At 49.6% G+C, this 19,616-nt stretch overlaps 1 protein-coding gene and 1 long non-coding RNA gene across 5 annotated transcripts in view; one reads left to right on the forward strand and one right to left on the reverse strand.

Annotated features, from left to right (window-relative positions):
- Window positions 1-2,324, forward strand: part of RFX2 (regulatory factor X2) — a 94,963-nt gene extending 92,639 nt beyond the window's left edge. For all 3 annotated transcript variants that reach the window (XM_055546416.1, XM_055546418.1, XM_055546422.1), the window contains 2 exons: window positions 187-229; window positions 687-2,324. In XM_055546416.1, coding sequence (XP_055402391.1) covers window positions 187-229; window positions 687-784 — 141 coding nt within the window. In that variant the 3' untranslated portion in view covers window positions 785-2,324. The remainder of the gene's footprint in view (window positions 1-186; window positions 230-686) is intronic.
- Window positions 2,325-10,601: 8,277 nt separating this feature from the next.
- Window positions 10,602-19,548, reverse strand: LOC129627001 (uncharacterized). Of its 2 annotated transcripts, none has more exons than XR_008702379.1 (3): window positions 19,351-19,548; window positions 16,102-16,350; window positions 10,602-10,905 (listed from the first exon to the last, which is right to left on the reverse strand). It is a non-coding gene; the product is annotated as an uncharacterized LOC129627001 (long non-coding RNA). The 2 variants fall into 2 exon arrangements; XR_008702380.1 differs by having other exon boundaries at window positions 16,185-16,350; window positions 19,351-19,541.
- Window positions 19,549-19,616: the final 68 nt, after the last annotated feature.

Genomic DNA, 19,616 nt, shown 5'->3' on the forward strand with positions numbered 1-19,616 from the left:
AGCCACTCCCAGGCAGGGTCTAGAGAGTGTCAGAGGGGACAGCCCAGGCCCCTGCAGCTTCAGGGCTGTTTCTCAGGGCATAAGCTCCCCCACTTACAAAGCCAAAACCAGTTTCCACTGTAGACACAGCTCACCTTCCCTGGGACCGCCCTGCGGAGCCCCTCACTCTGAGCCTCTCTCTTTCAGTTCAACGATCTGGCCTCCCTGTCGCTGACACTGCTGGACAAAGGTGGGTGTGTCTGGGCGTTCCTTCCCGTCCTGAGCACAGTAGAGGTGGGGGCGGCCCCTAAGGCGGGGCTTGGGCAGCAGCCTGCATGTCCACCGGGGCTCAAAGCAGAAGCCCCTTCCCCTCCTCTTAGGTCACTGTCCTGCTCCCCCAGCCGTCTACACCAGGCCCGGAGGAGCAGGGCCATGGACGGGACTGGGGCGGCTAACTGCCTCCTCCCTCCATGTCTGGAGAGGGAGTGGGGCAGGTGGGGCAGTGAGCACCCCCAGGGCCCATTCCTTGCCCCACGGGGATGGGAGGCCCAGTGCCCAAAGGGGACCCTACCAGGCCCATGACCAGACGCATGGGCACTGGTCCGAGGGTGGTCGCAGGGAGGAAGACCCCCAGTCAGCTCAGACCCGAGCCAAGGCAGGGCCCTCACTTGGCCTGTTCATGCCCCCCACCCCACCCGACCCCACAGATGACATCAGCGAGGCCCACTCGGAGACCCGAGGACGGGGCGAGCCCCTGGTGAAGCGGGAGCGCAGCGACCCCAACCACCCCCTGCAGGGCGTCTAGCTGGGCCCCCAGCTCCAGGCCCAAGCTCCACCACAGTAGTGCCTCTTAGACAAGTGACCTTTACTCCGAGTCCAGGGGCCCTGGGTCAGGGTGCCCATAAAAGACACCCTCTTCCTCAAGAGAAAAATCGCTGTGACCCTGGAGGAATTGCATGCCAGGTGCCCAGGGACTGAGCTGCACACTGGGGCACCCAGCTCACCTTCTCCTCCTCCTGAATCTCCTCCCTCTTCGGCACACACCCCAGCTCAGAGCTGGAAGGGGCTGGGCGGTGTTGGCCAGTCGCTGCCTCCCCTCCCAGCTGGGAACTCCAGTGGCCCCAGGGAGGAAGAGGGTGTCCCGCAGCCCCCCTCGTGCCCTGCAGAGGGCAGGGGCCGTCTTGATCCTTGCCTCATGGCCTCCTGCCCAGCTGGTCCCCGAGAGCCTGGTCTCTAGATGCCAAAGGGTTCAGAAGCAGCTGCCAAATGATCCCTGGACGGGGCTAAGCCCACAGCCCGTGGCTCAAGAATCAGTCACCAAAACAGGCTCTCTGGTGCCAAGACCCAGTGGGACCTTTATGTCAAACCCAGAAGCTTGATCTGCAACCGGAAGGATTGGGATTCTGCCCAAGTTCACAGCCAACATCAAGCTCAACAGTGAGGTCTGGAATGAGTTTGTTCCAAGGAGTTCGGGAGATCAGTGTCCCCTCAGCGCCTTCAGAGGGCAGCCCGTCCAGCCAAGCCTGTGCATGAACAGCTGTGTCTAAGCCCCGCTTCACAGAACCTTCCAGATTGCCTGCCTTTGAAGTAGCGATCCCTGAGTGCTATGACTCCAGCAGGTCCCATCTTGAACTGTCAGAGTCTAAACTCTTCTCTGGGGACAAATGAACCCCAAGGCCCAGCCCAGCCCTGAAGTCTATGCGCGCGTGTCTGCGTGCCTCATAATTTAACCCGTTGCACCAATGGGCCTGGCCCAGAGGGCTGACCCCACAGCAGCTGCAGAGAAGACGACAAGCCTCTGGTCTAGGAAGGCCCGGCTTCGTTTCTCTTTTTGAAAATATGTTCATACCGATAGTTTTGTGCTCTAATTGTTATTAGAACGTTCCTTATGAATGTGTATATGGCAGTATATCCGGTCCCCAACGGTGTTTTCTCATGTGTGCAGAAGGTACTAATGGAAACTCAACGTGGCCTTGCAAACCCTGCTTCTCGACAAGCAGCACTGTGCATCCGTGTCCTCGAATGCACTGGGCAGGGAGCTGAGGGGAAAGATGAGAAATCTCATTCTAAGGAACCAGCGGCCTGTGGTGGTGATCACCAAGTGCATCTCCTCTCAAGACTGCAGGCTCAGATGAACTCAGACAAAAAGAATGTCTTTAAAGATATGTCTGCTTTCCTGGGAGATGGTCAAGTTCATGGTTCCTGGATGGTCATGCCTGCCTCTTCCTCCACGTTTCTGCCTTACGCCCTGTCTAGTCCTTTGCTGGATTCCATGAGGAGGAATATAAACGACATAAAGACAGCAGACTTTCGAGCCCATTCTTGTTTTTCATTGCAATAAACCCACTGAATGTACCCGCTGAGGGTCATGGCCCACACCTCCACCCCGGCCCCGCCCCCCAGTGGCCCTGGAAGATACAGCTCCCCTTCCACCCTTTCCCACAGGGCCCTAGTCCTGGGACAGTGGGGCAGCCCAGACTTGGGCTCCGCGAACCTGGGAAGGGGGAGGAAGGAAATGCCGCTTTCCTCCAGCTCCCTGGGGAATGTTCCAGAAGGGGTGCAGTTTCCCCAGGCCGAGAGGACAACAAAGCAGCTCAGCCCAGGATGGGCAACACGGTGTGTCCAGACTAGAGTCGTTCAGAGGTGCGGGATAAACCCAGCTCCAGCCGCTAACGCAGCCCATTGAGTGTATCTGGTAAAGTGGGGGGGGGTGTGGGGCGGACCTCAGAACCCCCTAAGGATCAATGCCTGAGCCTCTTCCAGAATCACCAGGCCCAGCCCCAGAGAGCCCGGCTTGTGGCATTAAGGTGGGGGCTGGGCGTCCATAACTGTTGCCACCACCCTCTCTGCAGGGGGTGGGGGTGGGCATGGGGGCACCCAACACAGGGGATTGTGGGACTTTGGAGAAATCCTGCAGAGAAGAGCAATGCACTCAGGAACCAGGAAGGGCCCAGGGGCAGGAGGATGTTCTAGAAACCTGGACGTAGTTCTCAGTTGCCCGTAAAAGCTGCTTCTAGGGAGCGAGGCAGGTGCCCCGCACGCCACCGGAGTTGCTCAGCCTTGGCCCCAGCCCAGGCCCCTTTGTCCTGAGTGGCAGCCCGGGCGACTCCAGGCGACATGAAAATTATCCCGAGCTGGGAACCCCAGGGCCTGCGTTTGGCTTAATGCCTCCGTGGTCCCCATCTTGAAATTCCTAAGAATTTTCCACCAAAGGGCCAGTGCTTTCATTTCACACTGGGCCTCACAAATACTGTGGCCAGTCCTGGGGAGGAGCTCCCAGGACCCAAGCACGCAGCCTCCACCTCAGCCAGTGGCCAGGCCCCAACTCTATGCAATGCCCTGCCAGGCTCTGAAAACCCAGCGGAGCGCAGGTGTCCCCACCCTATCGTGGTTCAGGATTTCAGCCCATGGCCCCTGAGCAGCATCAACCCTTGCACAGAGCAGGAGCCGCACCCCCAACCTTCCCCCTCAGAGATCCCAGCCAGGGCCAGGCAATAGGGTCCCTGGTAGGGGAGGGCACCTTAGGGCCTGGGTGGCTGGTGAGGCTCATGAGCACAGGTGATGCCCACACAATTCCTGCCCCAGGAGTCAGAGAAGAGAGATAAGGAGGGGAGCCTACTGAAGGCTCCTGGGTCATCGAGTCCCTTGATGGCCCACTGGGTAGTGCTTAAGAGGGACCTAATCCTACCAAGAGCCTCAGGAGGTCCTGACCAATCACAGTGGTTTCTCTATAGATGCTCTGGTCCATTCTTTTTAACTATCTTCCGAGGTAGGTATTAACCACTCCCATCCACCGTCATACCCATGGGAAAATCGAAAGTTACTGGCTGGAAAGCAAGCAGGATGGCTGGAGCCCCAGCAGCCATACTGGACCTCGAGGTGGACATCATACAATAAGGGTGGCAAAGCAGTGAGGCAGAGGAGCCTGGGTTCCCAGGGTCCCAGGGAACCCTCCAGTCAGAGTTCAGTAAACCACCATTTGGGAGGGTTGCAGGGGGACCCACTGATGTTCCCGCTTTTAAGAACTCTCTGGTAGCAAGAACTCTGAAGCAGAGTATGGGGTGCACCTGCATATGACACACGCACACACGAGTGTGAAGCTGCAAGAGTGCTGAGAGATTCTCCCTGGCTGGGAGAGGCACCCCCTGCACCAGTTTTCCTCCCGCTTCTCTGGCTGTCCCCCTATCCCCACTCCCCATACCTGGGTCCTGCTCCTTCCACACCCTCTGTGACCTCGTCCACATGCTGCTGACTCGCTCAGCATCTGAAAATCCAGACCTCCTGCCCAAATCCCCACCCCACTGCCCGAGAGCCCCCGTTTTAATTTTTATTGGACTATCACCAACTCGATGGACATGAGTTTGAGCAAGCTCCAGGTGATGGACAGGGAAGCCTGGTGTGCTGCAGTCCATCGGGTCACAGAGTCGGACACGACTGAGAGACTGAACTGACTGATAGTTGCTTTACAATGTTGCATTCGTTTCTACTGTACAGTAAAGTGAATCAGCTATACATATACCCTTTCTTTTTTTGATTTCCTTCCCATTTAGGTCACACAGAGCATTAACTAGAGTTCCCTGTGCTGTACAGTAGATTCTCATTAGTTACCTATTTTATACATGGTATCAGTAGTGTATAGTGTCAATCCCAGTCTCCAAATTCACCACAATCCCAAGAGCCCCTGTTTTAGACATGCTATGCTATGCTAAGTCACTTCAGTCGTGTCCAACTCTGTGTGACCCCATAGACGGCAGCCCACCAGGCTTCCCCATCCCTGGGATTCTCCAGGCAAGAACACTGGAGTGGGTTGCCATTTCCTTCTCCAATGCATGAAAGTGAAAACAGAAAGTGAAGTCGCTCAGTCGTGTCCGACTCTTAGCGACCCCAAGGACTGCAGCCTACCAGGCTCCTCCGTCCATGGGATTTTCCAGGCAAGAGTACTGGAGTGGGGTGCCATTACACCCCTAATGCTGCGAGTGCAATCTGAGCAGCCAGCGCCTACTTCACCTGGTTCCAAGAAGATGCCCGACCTCAACTAGTACAGAGCCTTTGAGTCTCCACAGATGTATTCACTTTGAAGGAGCTCAACTGCTTTTTACCCGGAGCCCACTTTTCACTTTTATGCACTGGAGAAGGAAATGGCAACCCACTCCAGTGTTCTTGCCTGAAGAATCCCAGGGACGGGGGAGCCTGGTGGGCTGCCGTCTCTGGGGTCGCACAGAGTCGGACACGACTGAAGCGACTTAGCAGCAGCAGCAGTTTTTATTTCATCACAATCCTCTGCCGCCCCTCTGTGGTCAGTTTGTGACACTGCCTCTTCCTTTACACTGGGGAAAACGGCCAACTCCGATTTTGCCTAGGGGGACGCTGTTTTGTTTACACTGAAATTGCAATCATGCCTGGAAAGACCAGAGCTAGCTGTCTCTCTTCCACATCCCATCCCTCCTCATTTTTCTCAAATATTTCCTGTTTATTTATCTCCCTACAAGATATTCAGTAACTGTTAATACAAAGAGAAAAACTAACCTGACCATGTGATCTGAGTTGTCATTAGTAATGATACAAATTGCCACCAGGTGCCTTCCGGATCTGTTTTTGTGTTATTCCCACCCAGAAATCATCACCTTAATTTAATCAGGAGGAAACATCCAACAAACCCAAAATGAAGGAGTATTCTACAAAATAGCTGGGAGTATTCCTGACTAGGGGCTTCCCTGGTGGCTCAGTGGTAAAGAATCTGCCTACAGCGCATGCAGCACAGGTTCAATCCCTGGTCCGGGGAGATCCCCGGAGATGGAAATGTCAACCCACTTCAGTATTCTTGCCTGGGAGATCCCATCGACAGAGGAGCCTGGTGGGCTACAGTCCATGGGGTCCCAAAAGAGTCGAACATAACAACTGAACAATAACAATTCCTCACTAGGGTCATGGTGAAGGAAAAATAAGACAGAGGAATTAATCCAGACTAAAGGAAACCCAAGGAGAAACGACATCTAAATGCAACAAGGGGGTCTTCCCTAGCAGTCTAGTGGTTAAGACACTGCATTTCCATTGCAGGGGGCACAGGTTCCATCCCCTGGTCTGGGAACTAAGATCCCACGTGCCATGCAAAGCCAAAAGATAGAAAATAAAAATTAAACAAGGAATCCTGGACTGGATCCTGGGATAGGAACAAAACACTGGCAGTCAGCAGATGAGACCTGAACAGGTCTGCAATCACGAGTGTACTGATCACGTTATTAATCAGTGTGAATATCCTGGTTTTGAGCGTTGTGCTGTTTAAGTAATATCTGGGGAAGCTGGATGAAGCCCACATGGAATTTCTTGGTAGTTTTTTCAACTTCTTTGTAAGTTTGAATCTTTTTTTTTTTTTTTTTTTTGAGGGTTAGGGTAAGCCTGAATTTATTTTTAATTGAAGGTTAAATCCTTTTAATCACAGGGACTTCCCTGGTGGTCTAGTGATTAAGACTCCACACTCTCAATGCAGGGGGCACAGGTTCAATCCCTCGTCAGGGAACTAAGATCTTGCATGCTGCACAGAGTGACCTTCCAAAAAAAAAATCTTTTAAATTACAAAGAGAGTAAGATCAGTGCATGCGTGCTCAGTCATGTCTGACTCTTTGCAACCTCATGCACTGTAACCTGCCAGGCTCCTCTGTCCATGGGGTTATCCAAGCAAGAATACTGGAGTGGGTTGCCATTTCCAGCGCCCCCCAGGGATCGAACTTGACTCTCCTGCGACTCCTGCAGTGGCAGGCAGGTTGTTTACCACTGAGCCACCTGGGAAGCTTTAAGATCAGTATTTCCTCCTAGATCCATACCACATTTAGCTGCTGTAAAACATGGCCGATGCACCCAGATTGGATCAGGGTCCCCCTCGGCTCCCGCGTCGGCCACACCTTGCTGGCAAGAACTTGACCCAGTGAACTACAGTGGGAGAAGAGGTGCTGAGCAGAGGAGGCCAGGAACTCCAGCTAATTAACCTCTGGGTCCTCACCCTCCACGTGGGGCTGGGCACAGAGCAGCTACTTCCCACGCCGGCTCCCTGCCCACAATGGGTAGGTGATAACTAAAGTACAGCTGTGAAGGCCCTTTTCCTGGGGTCCAACTACAGAAGCCATTTTCCAACTTGGCTGTAGAGAAGGAAGTTCTTGGTCCTCGGGGCTTCAGCCCTGACCCGGGGTCGGGGGAGGAAAAAGGCAGCCGAGAGGCTGGTCAGCAGCTTAAAAGAAACCACTGGGGTCTCTCCATTTCCCACTTCTGACCCTTGGAGAAAAATCACAAACCCCTCCAAAAACTCGATAGCCTTCCAGGCCCTGTGGGGCTCCTTGCTCACTCAGCCCCAGCCAAACTGAGCCCCTCGCTCTTCACCAAACTGGTTTCTGCCTCAGGACTGTTGCCCTCACTGCTGTCTCGGGCGCTTCTCCTGCAGGTCTTCCGCTAGAAGCCACCTCCTCAGATCCCCAGAGGGGACTCCTGTGAACATCATTTTTTTTCATATTTATTTTTGGCAGTGTCAGATCTTAGTTGCCCTGCAACACATGGGATCTTAGTTCCCCAACCCCAGGACTCCTGCATTGGAAGGTGGATTCTTAACCACTGGGCCACCAGGGAAGTCCCTGAACAGCCGATCTAAAGTACCCTCTCTGTCACTTGATGCTGTATTATTTTTTCTGTAACACTGACTGGGTCACTATCTCAAATTATTTCACTTCCTCGTCTACTGTCAGTCCCCCCACAGGAGAATGCGAAGCTCCGTGACGGCAGGGTCTGTCTTGTTCCTGGGCCCCCAAGTGCAGAACGGTATCTGAGACATAGTGGGTGCAGTGAATATATGCTGCCGTGTAACAGATCCTAAACTTTGTGGTTTGGTTTATTACAGGAAGCGTCATTTATCTTTCATGGAGGTGAAGAATGGAAAGGGCCAGGCTGGGCAGGTGTCTCTCAGGGCTTTGCCTTTTGGTCTCTTTTTTAATGCGTTTGGCTACGGCAGGTCTGAGCTGCAGCATGTGGGATCTAGTTCCTGACCAGGGATTGAACCAGGCCCCCTGCATTGGGAGCACAGAGTCTTGGCCACTGGATGACCAGGAAGTCCCTGACTTTTGGTCTCACTTCAGCGCCTTTATAGCATGGCAGCCTCAAGGCAGGTGGACTGCTTACAGGACAGCTAAAGGCTTCCAGCAAAGCAGCCGGAAGTTGTATCCTCAGCCTTGTGAGTCACATGATATCACTTCCACTTCTATAAATGGACGCGTGACGTATAACCAGCCTGCCCTCATTCATGGAAAATAGAGCCCTCACCTTTTTTCAAATTGGAGAACAGTTGATTTACAATGTTGCTAATTTCTGCTATACAACAGTGACTCAGTAGTACATATTCCTTTCCATTACGGTTTCCCACGGGACATTGAATATAGCTCTGTGCTGCACAATAGGGCCTTGTTGTTTATCCCTTCTGTATGTAAGTTTGCATCTGTGAACTCCAAACTCCCAGTCCATCCCTCCCCCACCTCCATCCCCCTTGGCAACCACAAGCCTGTTCTGTGTCTGTTTCTGTCTCGTGAGATAAGTTCCTGTGTCATATTTTAGATTCCACACGTTAAGTGGTATCAGGTGGCATTTGAGACCTGACCTTTTGATGGGAAGGTCAGAGAATTTGGGGCCATGTTTTAAAACCATCAGAGTAGGCAATCAACAAATATTTATTGCATAAATAAATGTTGACTAAGTGAACGTGTAAGAGAGCAGATAAAGAAAGCACAGGAAGGTCTAAGGGACATGACAAAGGCAGCCATGGCCACCGGGATGAAAACTGTGAATCCAAGGGAAATTTAGTTGGCTCATCAGGCTGATGGGGCTTCCCGGGTAGCTCAGTAAAGACGCTCGCTACCTGCCAATGAAGGAAACTCGGGTTCAATCCCGGGGTCAGGGAGATCCCCTGGAGGAGGGCATGGCAACCCACTCCAGTATTCTTGTCTGGTGAATTCCATGGACTGAGCAGCCTGGCGGGCTGCAGTCTATGGGGTCGCAAAGAGTCAGACAACTGAGCGTGCACGAACGTCAGGGTGATGGGTTTAGCGTCCCTTGAGAAACCACAACTGGATTATATTTAGCCAGCGATGACATGTTGCTGGGAGTCTCCCAAAGTGTAGGATGGATGTGGTCCATGAAACTGACTTTTGGAGGCATGCAGACAGCGCATTAAATGACACAGAATCTCATGGATTAGTTACCTCAGTTCAGTTCTTTCATTCCTTCTCACTGTGTCAAGAAGTTTCAGTTGAGTGATAATATGCCTTTAATAGCCCTCTAAGACTTTGCTAATCTCTTTACATTAAAAAAAAAAAAAGCAGGCTTGGGGCTCAACACCTTGGCAGGCAACAATATCCACCCAGAATTACAAAACATTGTTTTGTTTTCATGTTTCTTTTTACAGCTATGGCTCAGTGGTTTTCTATCTGAAGTGGTGATATACTGTATCTATTTAATGTCAACTTCAACTAATAAAAGGCACATAAAGTATTAAGTTCACTAAGGGTCAGAGGGTTCAGAGACATGGCAACAGCCAAGAACACTTACCCAAGAGAAGTTACAGATAACAAAATGTAATGAATATAGTGATTGTTGTTCTTTAGTTGCTAAGTCCTGCGTAACTCTTGTAACTCCATGGACTGTAGCTCGCCAGGCTCCTCTGTCCATGGGATTTCCCAGGCAAGGATACTGGAGTGGGTTGCCATTTCCTCCTCCAGGGGTTCTTCCCGACACAGGGATTAAACCCGCATCTCCTGCAGGGTTTATCAGGCGGATTCTTTACCATTGAGTCACTGCTGCTGCTGCTGCTGCTCACTCACTTCAGTCGTGTCCGACTCTGTGCGACCCCAGAGACGGCAGCCCACCAGGCTCCCCCGTCCCTGGGATTCTCCAGGCAAGAACACTGGAGTGGGTCACTGAGTCACTAGGGAAGCCCAAACATAGTGATACTGATAAGACTTAAGAAAACTAAGTCTGTGTATTGCAGACAGACCTGACGGCCCCTGGTGTCCTTTCCAGCTTCCCTGGTGGCTCAGATGGTAAAGCGTCTGCGTGCAGTGCAGGAGACCCAGGTTCGATCCCTGGGTTGGGAAGATCCCCTGGAGAATGAAATGGCAACCCACTCCAGAACTCTTGCCTGGAAAATCCCATGGACGAAGGAGCCTGGTAGGCTAGAGTCCATGGGGTCACAAAGAGTCAGACATGACTTCACTTCACTTCAGTGTCCTTTCCAGCACTGACATTCTAGCTATACCTGAAGAATTTCTAGCCAATCTCTGTGGCCTGTGCCTGCAGCGGAGTCAAAATCCAAGGTAGCAAGTATTTTGCCTAAAATGCAGATTCTGATTCAGGTCTAGGTTGGAACCTGGGAATCTGTATTTTCAACAAATTTCCTGGTGATGCTAATGCTGCTGGTTTGGAGGCCACAGCAAGAAAGTAGCAGGCTCCAGAGAGAAAGAGAGAAAAATCTAGTATGCTACTGCACACCTCTGCTCAACTCTGATTAGTGATATTCACACTGATAGCCTGAGACTGGCCATATGAAGTATTTATATCAAGGAAATCAGCACTACACGACAGGGTTCGTTTTATTGTTTTATTGTCTTCGAAACTTAAGTATGGGAAAATGGTAAAATTTACAAGAAACTATATATACACAGGCACATGTGTAATTATAGACAGAAACACATGCTTCTCTGCTTCTCCCAAAGCAGCAGCTGTTGAACATTCACCACGCCCCACTGGTTGTACAGAAATGTATAGAACCACCATGTAAATACTGCAAACCAGTCAATCCTAAAGGAAATGAGCCCTGAATACTCACTGGAAGGACTGAAGCTGAAGCTCCAATACTTTGGCCATCTGATGTGAAGAGCCAGCTCATTGGAAAAGACCCTGAGGGCAGGAGAAGAGGGTGGCAGAGGATGAGATGGTTGGATGGCATCACCGACTCAGTGGACACGAGTTTGAGCAAACCCTGGGAGATAGCAAAGGACAGGGAAGCCTGGCCTGCCAGAGTCCATGGGTTAGCAGAGTCAGTCAGACAAGACTTGGCAACCGAACAACAACAAAACTTCTATCGAGACCCAACAAGTAAATATTTGAAGATTTTTGGGCCAGACAGTCTGTTAAAAGAACTCAGCTCTGTGGCTGCAGCTTGAAAGCGGCCACAGACATTATGTCAATGACTATGGCTGTTTTCAAGTAAATCTATGGGCACTGAGATTTAAATTTCACATGATTTTCACATGTCATGACAGATGATTCTTCTTTTGGTTTCATCCCAACAATTAAAAATGTAACAGCCACCCTTAGCTTGAAGAAAGATGTGGCCCAAAGGCTACAGGACCTCCTTGTCCAGATCGTACTGGAGCAGGAGTAGAGCTGGGACCCAAACCGAAGACCTGGGGCACAAAGGTCCAAGCGTAGGGATCAGCCAGTGCAAACATCCTAAGGCTCAGAGAGTTTGGTGAGCTCCAAAGTGTGAGAAATATGCCCACATGTCCAAAACCAAGGAAGGGACCCAGAGACACGAAGCACTGGGTGAAAGTGAGACTTCTAATGACGGCCTTGCGAGACCAGGTGTCTGGTGAGCAGGCACAGCCGGGACAGTTACAGCAAGCACTTTACTCGCTAGCACGCAGGTCCCTCCCTCGGTTCCTCATCAGCTGGGTACTATGGGGTGTACGATCATCCTGGAGGTTTGGTTATACAGTATCCTTCCTTCTCCCTTCCCGACCTAAGTGTTATTTCTCAACCAAGATTTTAGTTTCTCTCTCTCACAACATCCTGCTTGCTTAGGGACTTTCCAGGTGTGTGAACTTTGTGGTTGTTACATAAGCAAACTGTTAGGCAAGCTTGGCTGCTGGTAGTTTTCCACTCAGAGCTAGCTACCTTTGGAAATGGACCACTTTTTTATTTCTTACAAATTCCCGATGGAGAAGCTCTATACAGTCAGCAAAAACAAGACCAGGAGCTGACTGTGGTCATGAACTCCTTATTGCCAAATACAGACTGAAATTGAAGAAAGTGGAGAAAACCACTAGACCTAAATCAAATCCCTTATGACTATACAGTGGTAGTGAGAAATAGATTTAAGGGACTAGATCTGATAGACAGAGTGCCTGATGAACTATGGATAGAGGTTCGTCACATTGTACAGGAGACAGGAATCAAGACCATTCCCAAGAAAAAGAAATGCAAAAAAGCAAAATGGCTGTCTGAGGAGGCCTTACAAATAGCTGTCGAAAGAAGGGAAGTGAAATGCAAAAGAGAAAAGGAAAGATATACCCATTTGAATGCAGAGTTCCAAAGAATAGCAAGGAGAGATAAGAAAGCCTTCCTCAGCAATCAATGCAAAGAAATAGAAGAAAACAACAATGGGAAAGACTAGAGAACTCTTCAAGACAATCAGAGATACCAAGGGAACATTTCATGCAAAGATGGGTTCAATAAAGGACAGAAATGGTATGGACCTAACAGAAGCAGAAGATATTAAGAAGAGGTAGCAAGAATATACAGAAGAACTGTACAAAAAAAATCTTCACGACCCAGATAATCATGATGGTGTGATCACTCACCTAGAGCCAGACATCTTGGAATGTGAAGTCAAGTGGGCCTTAGAAAGCATCACTATGAACAAAGCTAGTGGAGGTGATGGAATTCCAGTTGAGCTATTTCAAATCCTGAAAGATGATGCTGTGAAAATGCTGCACTCAATATGCTAGTAAATTTGGAAAACTCAGCAGAGGCCACAGGACTGGAAAAGGTCCATTTTCATTCCAATCCCAAAGAAAGGCAATGCCAAAGAATGCTCAAACTACCACACAATTGCACTCATCTCACACGCAAGAAAAGTAATGCTCAAAATTTTCCAAGCCAGGCTTCAACAATACGTGAACCATGAACTTCCAGATGTTCAAGCTGGTTTTAGAAAAGGCAGAGGAACCAGAGACCAAATTGCCAACATCTGCTGGATCATCGAAAAAGCAAGAGAGTTCCAGAAAAACATCTATTTCTGCTTTATTGACTATGCCAAAGCCTTTGACTATGTGGATCACAATAAACTGTGGAAAATTCTTCAAGAGATGGAATACCAGACCACCTGACCTGCCTCTTGAGAAACCTAAATGCAGGTCAGGAAGCAACAGTTAGAACTGGACATGGAACAACAGACTGTTCCAAATAGGAAAAGGAGTACGTCAAGGCTGTATATTGTCACCCTGCTTATTTAACCTCTATGCAGAGTACATCATGAGAAATGTTGAGCTGGAGGAAGCACAAGCTGGAATGAAGATTGCCGGGAGAAATATCAATAACCTTAGATATGCAGATGACACCACCCTTATGGCAAAAAGTGAAGAACTAAAGAGCCTCTTGATGAAGGTGAAAAAGGAGAGTGAAAAAGTTGGCTTAAAGCTCGACATTCAGGAAACTAAGATCATGGCATTTGGTCCCATCACTTCATGGCAAATAGATGCAGAAACAGTAGAAACAGTGGCTGACTTTATTTTTCTGAGCTCCATAATCACCTCAGATGGTGACTGCAGCCATGAAATTAAAAGACACTTACACCTTGGAAGGAAAGTTATGACCAACCTAGACAGCATATTCAAAAGCGGAGGCATTACTTTGCCAACAAAGGTCCATCTAGTCAAGGCTATGGTTTTTCCAGTGGTCATGTGTGGATGTGAGAGGTGGACTGTGAAGAAAGCTGAGCACCAAAGCATTGATGCTTTTGAACTGTGGTGTTGGAGAATACTCTTGAGAGTCCCTTAGAGCGCAAGGAGATCCAACCCAGTCCATCCGAAAGGAGATCAGTCCTGGGTGTTCATTGGAAAGACTGATGTTGAAGCTGAAACTCCAATACTTTGCCCACCTGAGGCAAAGAGCTGACTCATTGGAAAAGACCCTGATGCTGGGAAAGACGGAGGGCAGGAGAAGGGGACGACAGAGGATGAGACAGTTGGATGGCATCACTGACTCGATGGACGTGGGTTTGGGTGGACTCTGGGAATTGGTGATGGACAGGGAGGCCTGGCGTGCTGCAGTTCATGGAGTCGCAAAGAGTCGGATACGACTGAGTGACTGAACTGTTATGAGAGGGGTGAGAACTGAGGCAACCATATCTTTCCATTTTCCAAACCATCCTTTTAACCAATCTGTGAATAGGTCATCAATTCCAGCATTTTCTGCCAGCTCATTGGTTAAGGTCGTTAGTCCTAATAAGGCCTTTGTGATGGTTCCATCAGGAGCTGTACTGTTGGGAATAAAAGTACAGCATTTCCCACCCAGCATAACACGAACACCCCCTTTCTCCTCTAGTTATCATGTCCAGTGCGATCTTACTTCCCAAGCCATCTGACTGGGGGCATCCAATTGGCTAGCTACTCCTTGGAGGCCATCTCTGGTATATCTGATAAATCTGTTGATTGTAATATATGTAATTAATCCGATCTATATTTCTTTTTTTTTATTAACTGTGGACCACCTAAAAAGTACTGACTCAAACCCTGTAGCTATTTGGTTTCAGGCCTTGAATTCATTAAGAACTCCCCTAGGGAATCCTATTGAATCTATACACACACACACACACACACACACACATATATATATATGTCAAAGGAGCCCACCGCTGTTCTCTGACTTCGGTGGCTGGGTGGCTTTTCGGGTACCTTGTGGAATGCCAGGGTGAAGGGAATAGCCGATTGAATGAAGGCACAAGCCCCTGTCCAACTTGACAGCAGTCAGTCTAGGAGGTTCCTTTTCCCACAAAACCACCAGACATCAGCCTGGGTCTACAGAGGGCTGAGTAGTTACTGTTGTGTGGCTCATCAGTAACGTTCAAGATGCTGGTACAGGTTGAAAGTTCCCCCATGGATCTACTGAACTCTGCTCCCTGCCTAGAGAGGCAAGAGTACTCGCTGTGCTCAGTCATGTCTGACTCTCTGCGACCCCATGGACCGTAGTCTGTCAGGCTCCTCTGTGCAGAATACTGGGAAGAATACTGGAGTGGGTTGCCATTTCCTTCTCCAGAGGATCTTCCCCACCCAGGGATCGAACCCGAGTCTCTTGCATCTCCTGCACTGTTTCATATTCCCTATGGAGAAAGAGGGGACAGCTCTGGGTCCGACCTTTGGAGTTCGGGAAAGAGTCACGACAGATTCTTGCAGGTCTTTTCCCCACGCATCTTTGTCCTGGTTAAGGGCCAACGTGTGCATTCCTCCCAGATCAGTGTCCCATCTGAGGGGGAATGTTCCCCACCTGTGCCTGGGGCGTGGCCACACATGCATCACATCACTCTTATGATGACCTTACACTGTAAATTTGACCCATTCGATCCAGGCATTCATATCTCCATACCCTGTATCAGTTTCTAAAGTCTCTCTTAGATCTTTGTACCTGAATTATTTCTATTCTTTTGGGATCATTAATAGAACTAACATGGTTTTTGGAGCTCGGGATCAGGACAGTCTCCAATACACTGGAGGTTTTTATTTTCAATAAAGTTAAGAACAAATCACCCTAGGGGGTCTTTGCCAGTGACATCTGTCCCTAACCCATATACCTGAGATGCTACTTTTGGCTCTTAATCTAGGGTAGCTGGGTTGTTAACAGTCAAGAGGACAGGGTTGCATTTTCGATTTTGACAAGCTTCTGGTGGAATGCCCTTAGGTATATTTTGTCTTTCAAAGGCCTCCAACTAGGAGTCACCCACCCTATGTTTACCATCCAGACCTGAAACGGGGTGGTCCATGTACGTCGTCCCAACTGGGGCAGAGGCTTGCTTTAGTATAAACCAAATCTGGTTCAGGGCAAAGATACTTATCCGCCTGCGACAACTGTCTCTTTCTAAGATTCCACAAGGTAAAATTTGGCAGGCATCAAAACTTAATAGTCTGAAGTGACAAGGTTTTGGTTATATTGACAACCAACCTGATTGGATAATCAGGGGTTCCTTGTCAATTTCTACTCTGACTTTTTACCTGTTGGTTTCAATACCAGTTTCCAAAGGTGTGGCCACATGGTTAATGGTTATTGTGAAGGGGAGGATTCAGAGGGAGGGATTTAACAAGGCTTTCTTGAAGTTACCTTTAAAGGCTGTTCATTGGTCCTTTCCCTTCCCTTTGAGGTCTCTTTTATTGGCCCCCTGACTCGTGTATAATGAGTACAACCTTTTTCAGCAGTCCACACAGCTGTCTCGGTCGTCAGAAGCACTTGATAAGGGCCTTTCCAGCTTGGTTGGAGTTTGTCTTCTTTCCAGGTTTTGATTAACTCCAAGTCACCCGGCTGGAAGTGATGAATTCTACAGGCAGAGTCTGGGCAAGGTGTCCTTTTAATCTAGGGAATGATAAGGTAGAGGAAATGGTTAGTATATAGTTTCTTAGAAATTGGTCTTAGCCCAGGAGGTCTGCCTCCCAGAGTGTGTTTTCCTAATCACCCTCTTGTTAATTTCCTGGCAGGCTATGCAGCTTCTGTAAACCTGTTTCGCAATGGTGCAGATTCTCAGGCAACCATAGTTTCTAAGTATTGTATCATACATAGCCTGGGGGCCCCAGTGGGCATTAATTCCCTCATCATGGGCTTACTTATCATTTTCCTTCCATCAGGTAACACCCATCTTTGGTCTTCAGTTTGGGTGTTTGAGATTAGGTTCAATAGATTCATTTTCTCCCCTAGAGAGGCTCGTTTAGTGGCTTCATCTGTGAGCCTGTTCCCTGTGGCTTCCATAGAATTCCCTTTCTGGTGACCATTTACATAAGCTATAGTTACCTTGTCTGGAAGCAGGAGACTTTCTGGCATTTGTTTAATCAATAAAAGTATTACACCTAACGTTGATGGCTCTAAAGTGAAAGTGAAGCTGCGCAGTCGTGTCCGACTCTTTGCGACCCCATGGACTGTAGTCCACCAGGCTCCTCTGTCCATGGGGTTTTCCAGGCAAGAATACTGGAATGGGTTGCCATTTCCTTCTCCAGGGGATCTTCCCAACCCAGGGATTGAACCCGGGTTTCCTGCATTGTAGGCAGACGCTTTACCATCTGAACCACCAGGGAAGTCTAAAGACATGTCTATATTAACACTTTAACATCAGATATTAACTTAATATTGAATATTTTTTTAGTTTTCATGAATCTAAAATTCTGGCCAGTTATCTTTTGTATTTTGAGAATTTATATAAGCTCTTAATTTTCTCAAGCCACTTAAGTAGTGCTTATTTACAAAATAATTTTGATAACGTCATCCACAGGTAAAGCATAATATTACATACCTATAGACAAACACAGAGAGCTCACAGATTAAAATTTACTAGATTATCTCTAGCTAGCTTTCTTTAACAACTGCTTATGCAGTAAAAGAGCCCATTTTGACTATTTTTAGGACAGAAATTTTCCTTTAATTCCAATTAGCTACCTGCAAGAATAAGTTTTGTACATGCATAAACCAGGCTGGTGTTAGAGGCTGTTTTCTGATGCCCCATGTTTCTGTGTTTGAGGGATTTTATTTCCCATTTTAAGCTGAATTTGTCAGGGGTAAAATTTACTAGTGAAATTGTGTGGTGGGCCAGTGTGCTGCACGCAAGCTTAACTCCCCCAGGAGTCACCCCAGAGTCGTTTCAGCCCTCCTACGTGTCTTAGTAACTCCCTTCGGCAGTCTAAGACCACCATGGGTGCTCAGATCGATCAACAGCCAATTCTTATTTGAAACCCCTGGACAAGCAAGTGTCTTAATTAATGAGTGGGTTTCCCTAGGGGACCACTGCACAGTATGAGGACTCGGCCTCCACCATTTCCGGAAATTTCTCAGTCACCTGAGAATCATGAGCGGCCGGGAGGAGTAATGTCCCATTTCTTTGGAGCAAAGCTCTCATGTAAAAATCTTCATTTTTATCCGGACAAATTCTAGTTAAGCAACCAAACAGAGGAAAAGCATCACATCAGCCTCCAACTCAACCACTCAGCATAGACCGCTCTGTCTTCTACAAGCAGGCAACAGTGCTGTCTTTCATCAGAGCTTTACTCAGCATCTAGTCTTGGCAGGAGGACTGCTGCTGCTGCTGCTGCTGCTAAGTCGCGTCAGTCGTGTCCGACTCTGTGCGACCCCACAGACGGCAGCCCACTAGACTCCTCTGTCCCTGGGATTCTCCAGGCAAGAATACTGGAGTGGGTTGCCATTTCCTTCTCCAATACATAAAAGTGAAAAGTGAAAGTGAAGCCGCTCAGTTGTGCCTGACTCGTAGGGACCCCATGGACTGCAGCCTACCAGGCTCCTCCGTCCATGGGATTTTCCAGGCAAGAGTACTGGAGTGGGGTGCCATTGCCTTCTCCGGGCAGGAGGGCTATCCTGCCCCAAATCTCAACATCCTCCCCAGTGGACTATGGGGCGGGGGGGATGTCAGAGGAAGAATCCTTATCTCCCCCTTTCTTTGGTTCCCTAGGCCTAGAACATTTATTTCCCATTTTCAGCTGGTCCCTATGCCTGAGTTTCCCTGTGCGCTCAAGCCCCCCACACTGGAGGCTTCTTGCACACTCTTAAGAATAGCTTTGACCATCTCAGGTCGTTTCTCAAGTGGCCCGAGTAGTCAAGAACCTCTCCGCCAAAGCAGGAGACTTAAGAGATGCTGGTTTGATCCCTAGGTGGGGAAGATCCCCTGGAGGAGGGCATGGCAACCCACTCCAGTATCCTTGCCTTGGAGAATCCCAAGGACAGAGGAGCCTGGTGGGCTACAGTCCATGGGGTCGCAAAGAGTCTGACAGAACTTAGCATTCACCGCCGTTTTCCTCGGGGGAAGAAGGAAACTGAGGATTGAGACTCCATACTCGCTTACATCTCGGTCACACACAGTCGACCTCCGAAAATGCCCAACCACCAAGGCAGTACTTATAGTTCAATTTTTGCCTGGTTGCCCCGGTGCCTGCTTTTCTCGCCTGTGTAGGTTTCACTGTCTTCCAGACGGTGGGCGATAGCCAGCCCACGTAATCTATGAAGGCAGTCGCCGTAAGGTCCAGGGCCTCCTGGGCCATTCGTCCAGGAACGCCCATTCTGATGGTTCAATGACGCAGGTCCCCTGCGCTGAGTCCCCCGATCAACATCTGATCCCCGCCCCACCCCCATGAACCTTCCCTTTGGCCAGTGATCTCCAACCTCTGACCTCTACTTCCCCCAACCATCCCCCACCTCTCCACGTGGCCTCAGAAAGTTTGCTTGACGTACGGTTCCTTAGAAGGGAAAACTGAGGCCTGAGGTGATATAGGGCGCCCCAAGACCCCCCTCCAGGGTCCCCTCCAAGCCCCGGACCTGCGCACATGAAAAGCCTTCCCCCGGCCCAACCCAGGGATTTACCTAGAAGATGGCCTTTGTTGCGGCGCCCTCCGCTGTCCACGCTCCAGCCTCGGGGGCAGGGCCGGAAAACAATCGGAAAGCAGGGGCATGAAAACCCACTCCGGCCGGGCAGCTGTAAAGAACTTCGGATCCCGGGTTGCCCACCGCGCGCTCGAGGCTCACTGCGCGTGCTCTCTGCCCTGCCCTGCCCACGCCCCCTCGGTCGGCGGGAAAAGGAGGCGGGGGCGGTTAATGCGCAGGCGCGTGCTACGAGCTTGTCCTGAACC

Source organism: Bubalus kerabau, chromosome 1, assembly GCF_029407905.1.
Source record: "Bubalus kerabau isolate K-KA32 ecotype Philippines breed swamp buffalo chromosome 1, PCC_UOA_SB_1v2, whole genome shotgun sequence".
Lineage (NCBI taxonomy): Eukaryota > Metazoa > Chordata > Mammalia > Artiodactyla > Bovidae > Bubalus > Bubalus kerabau.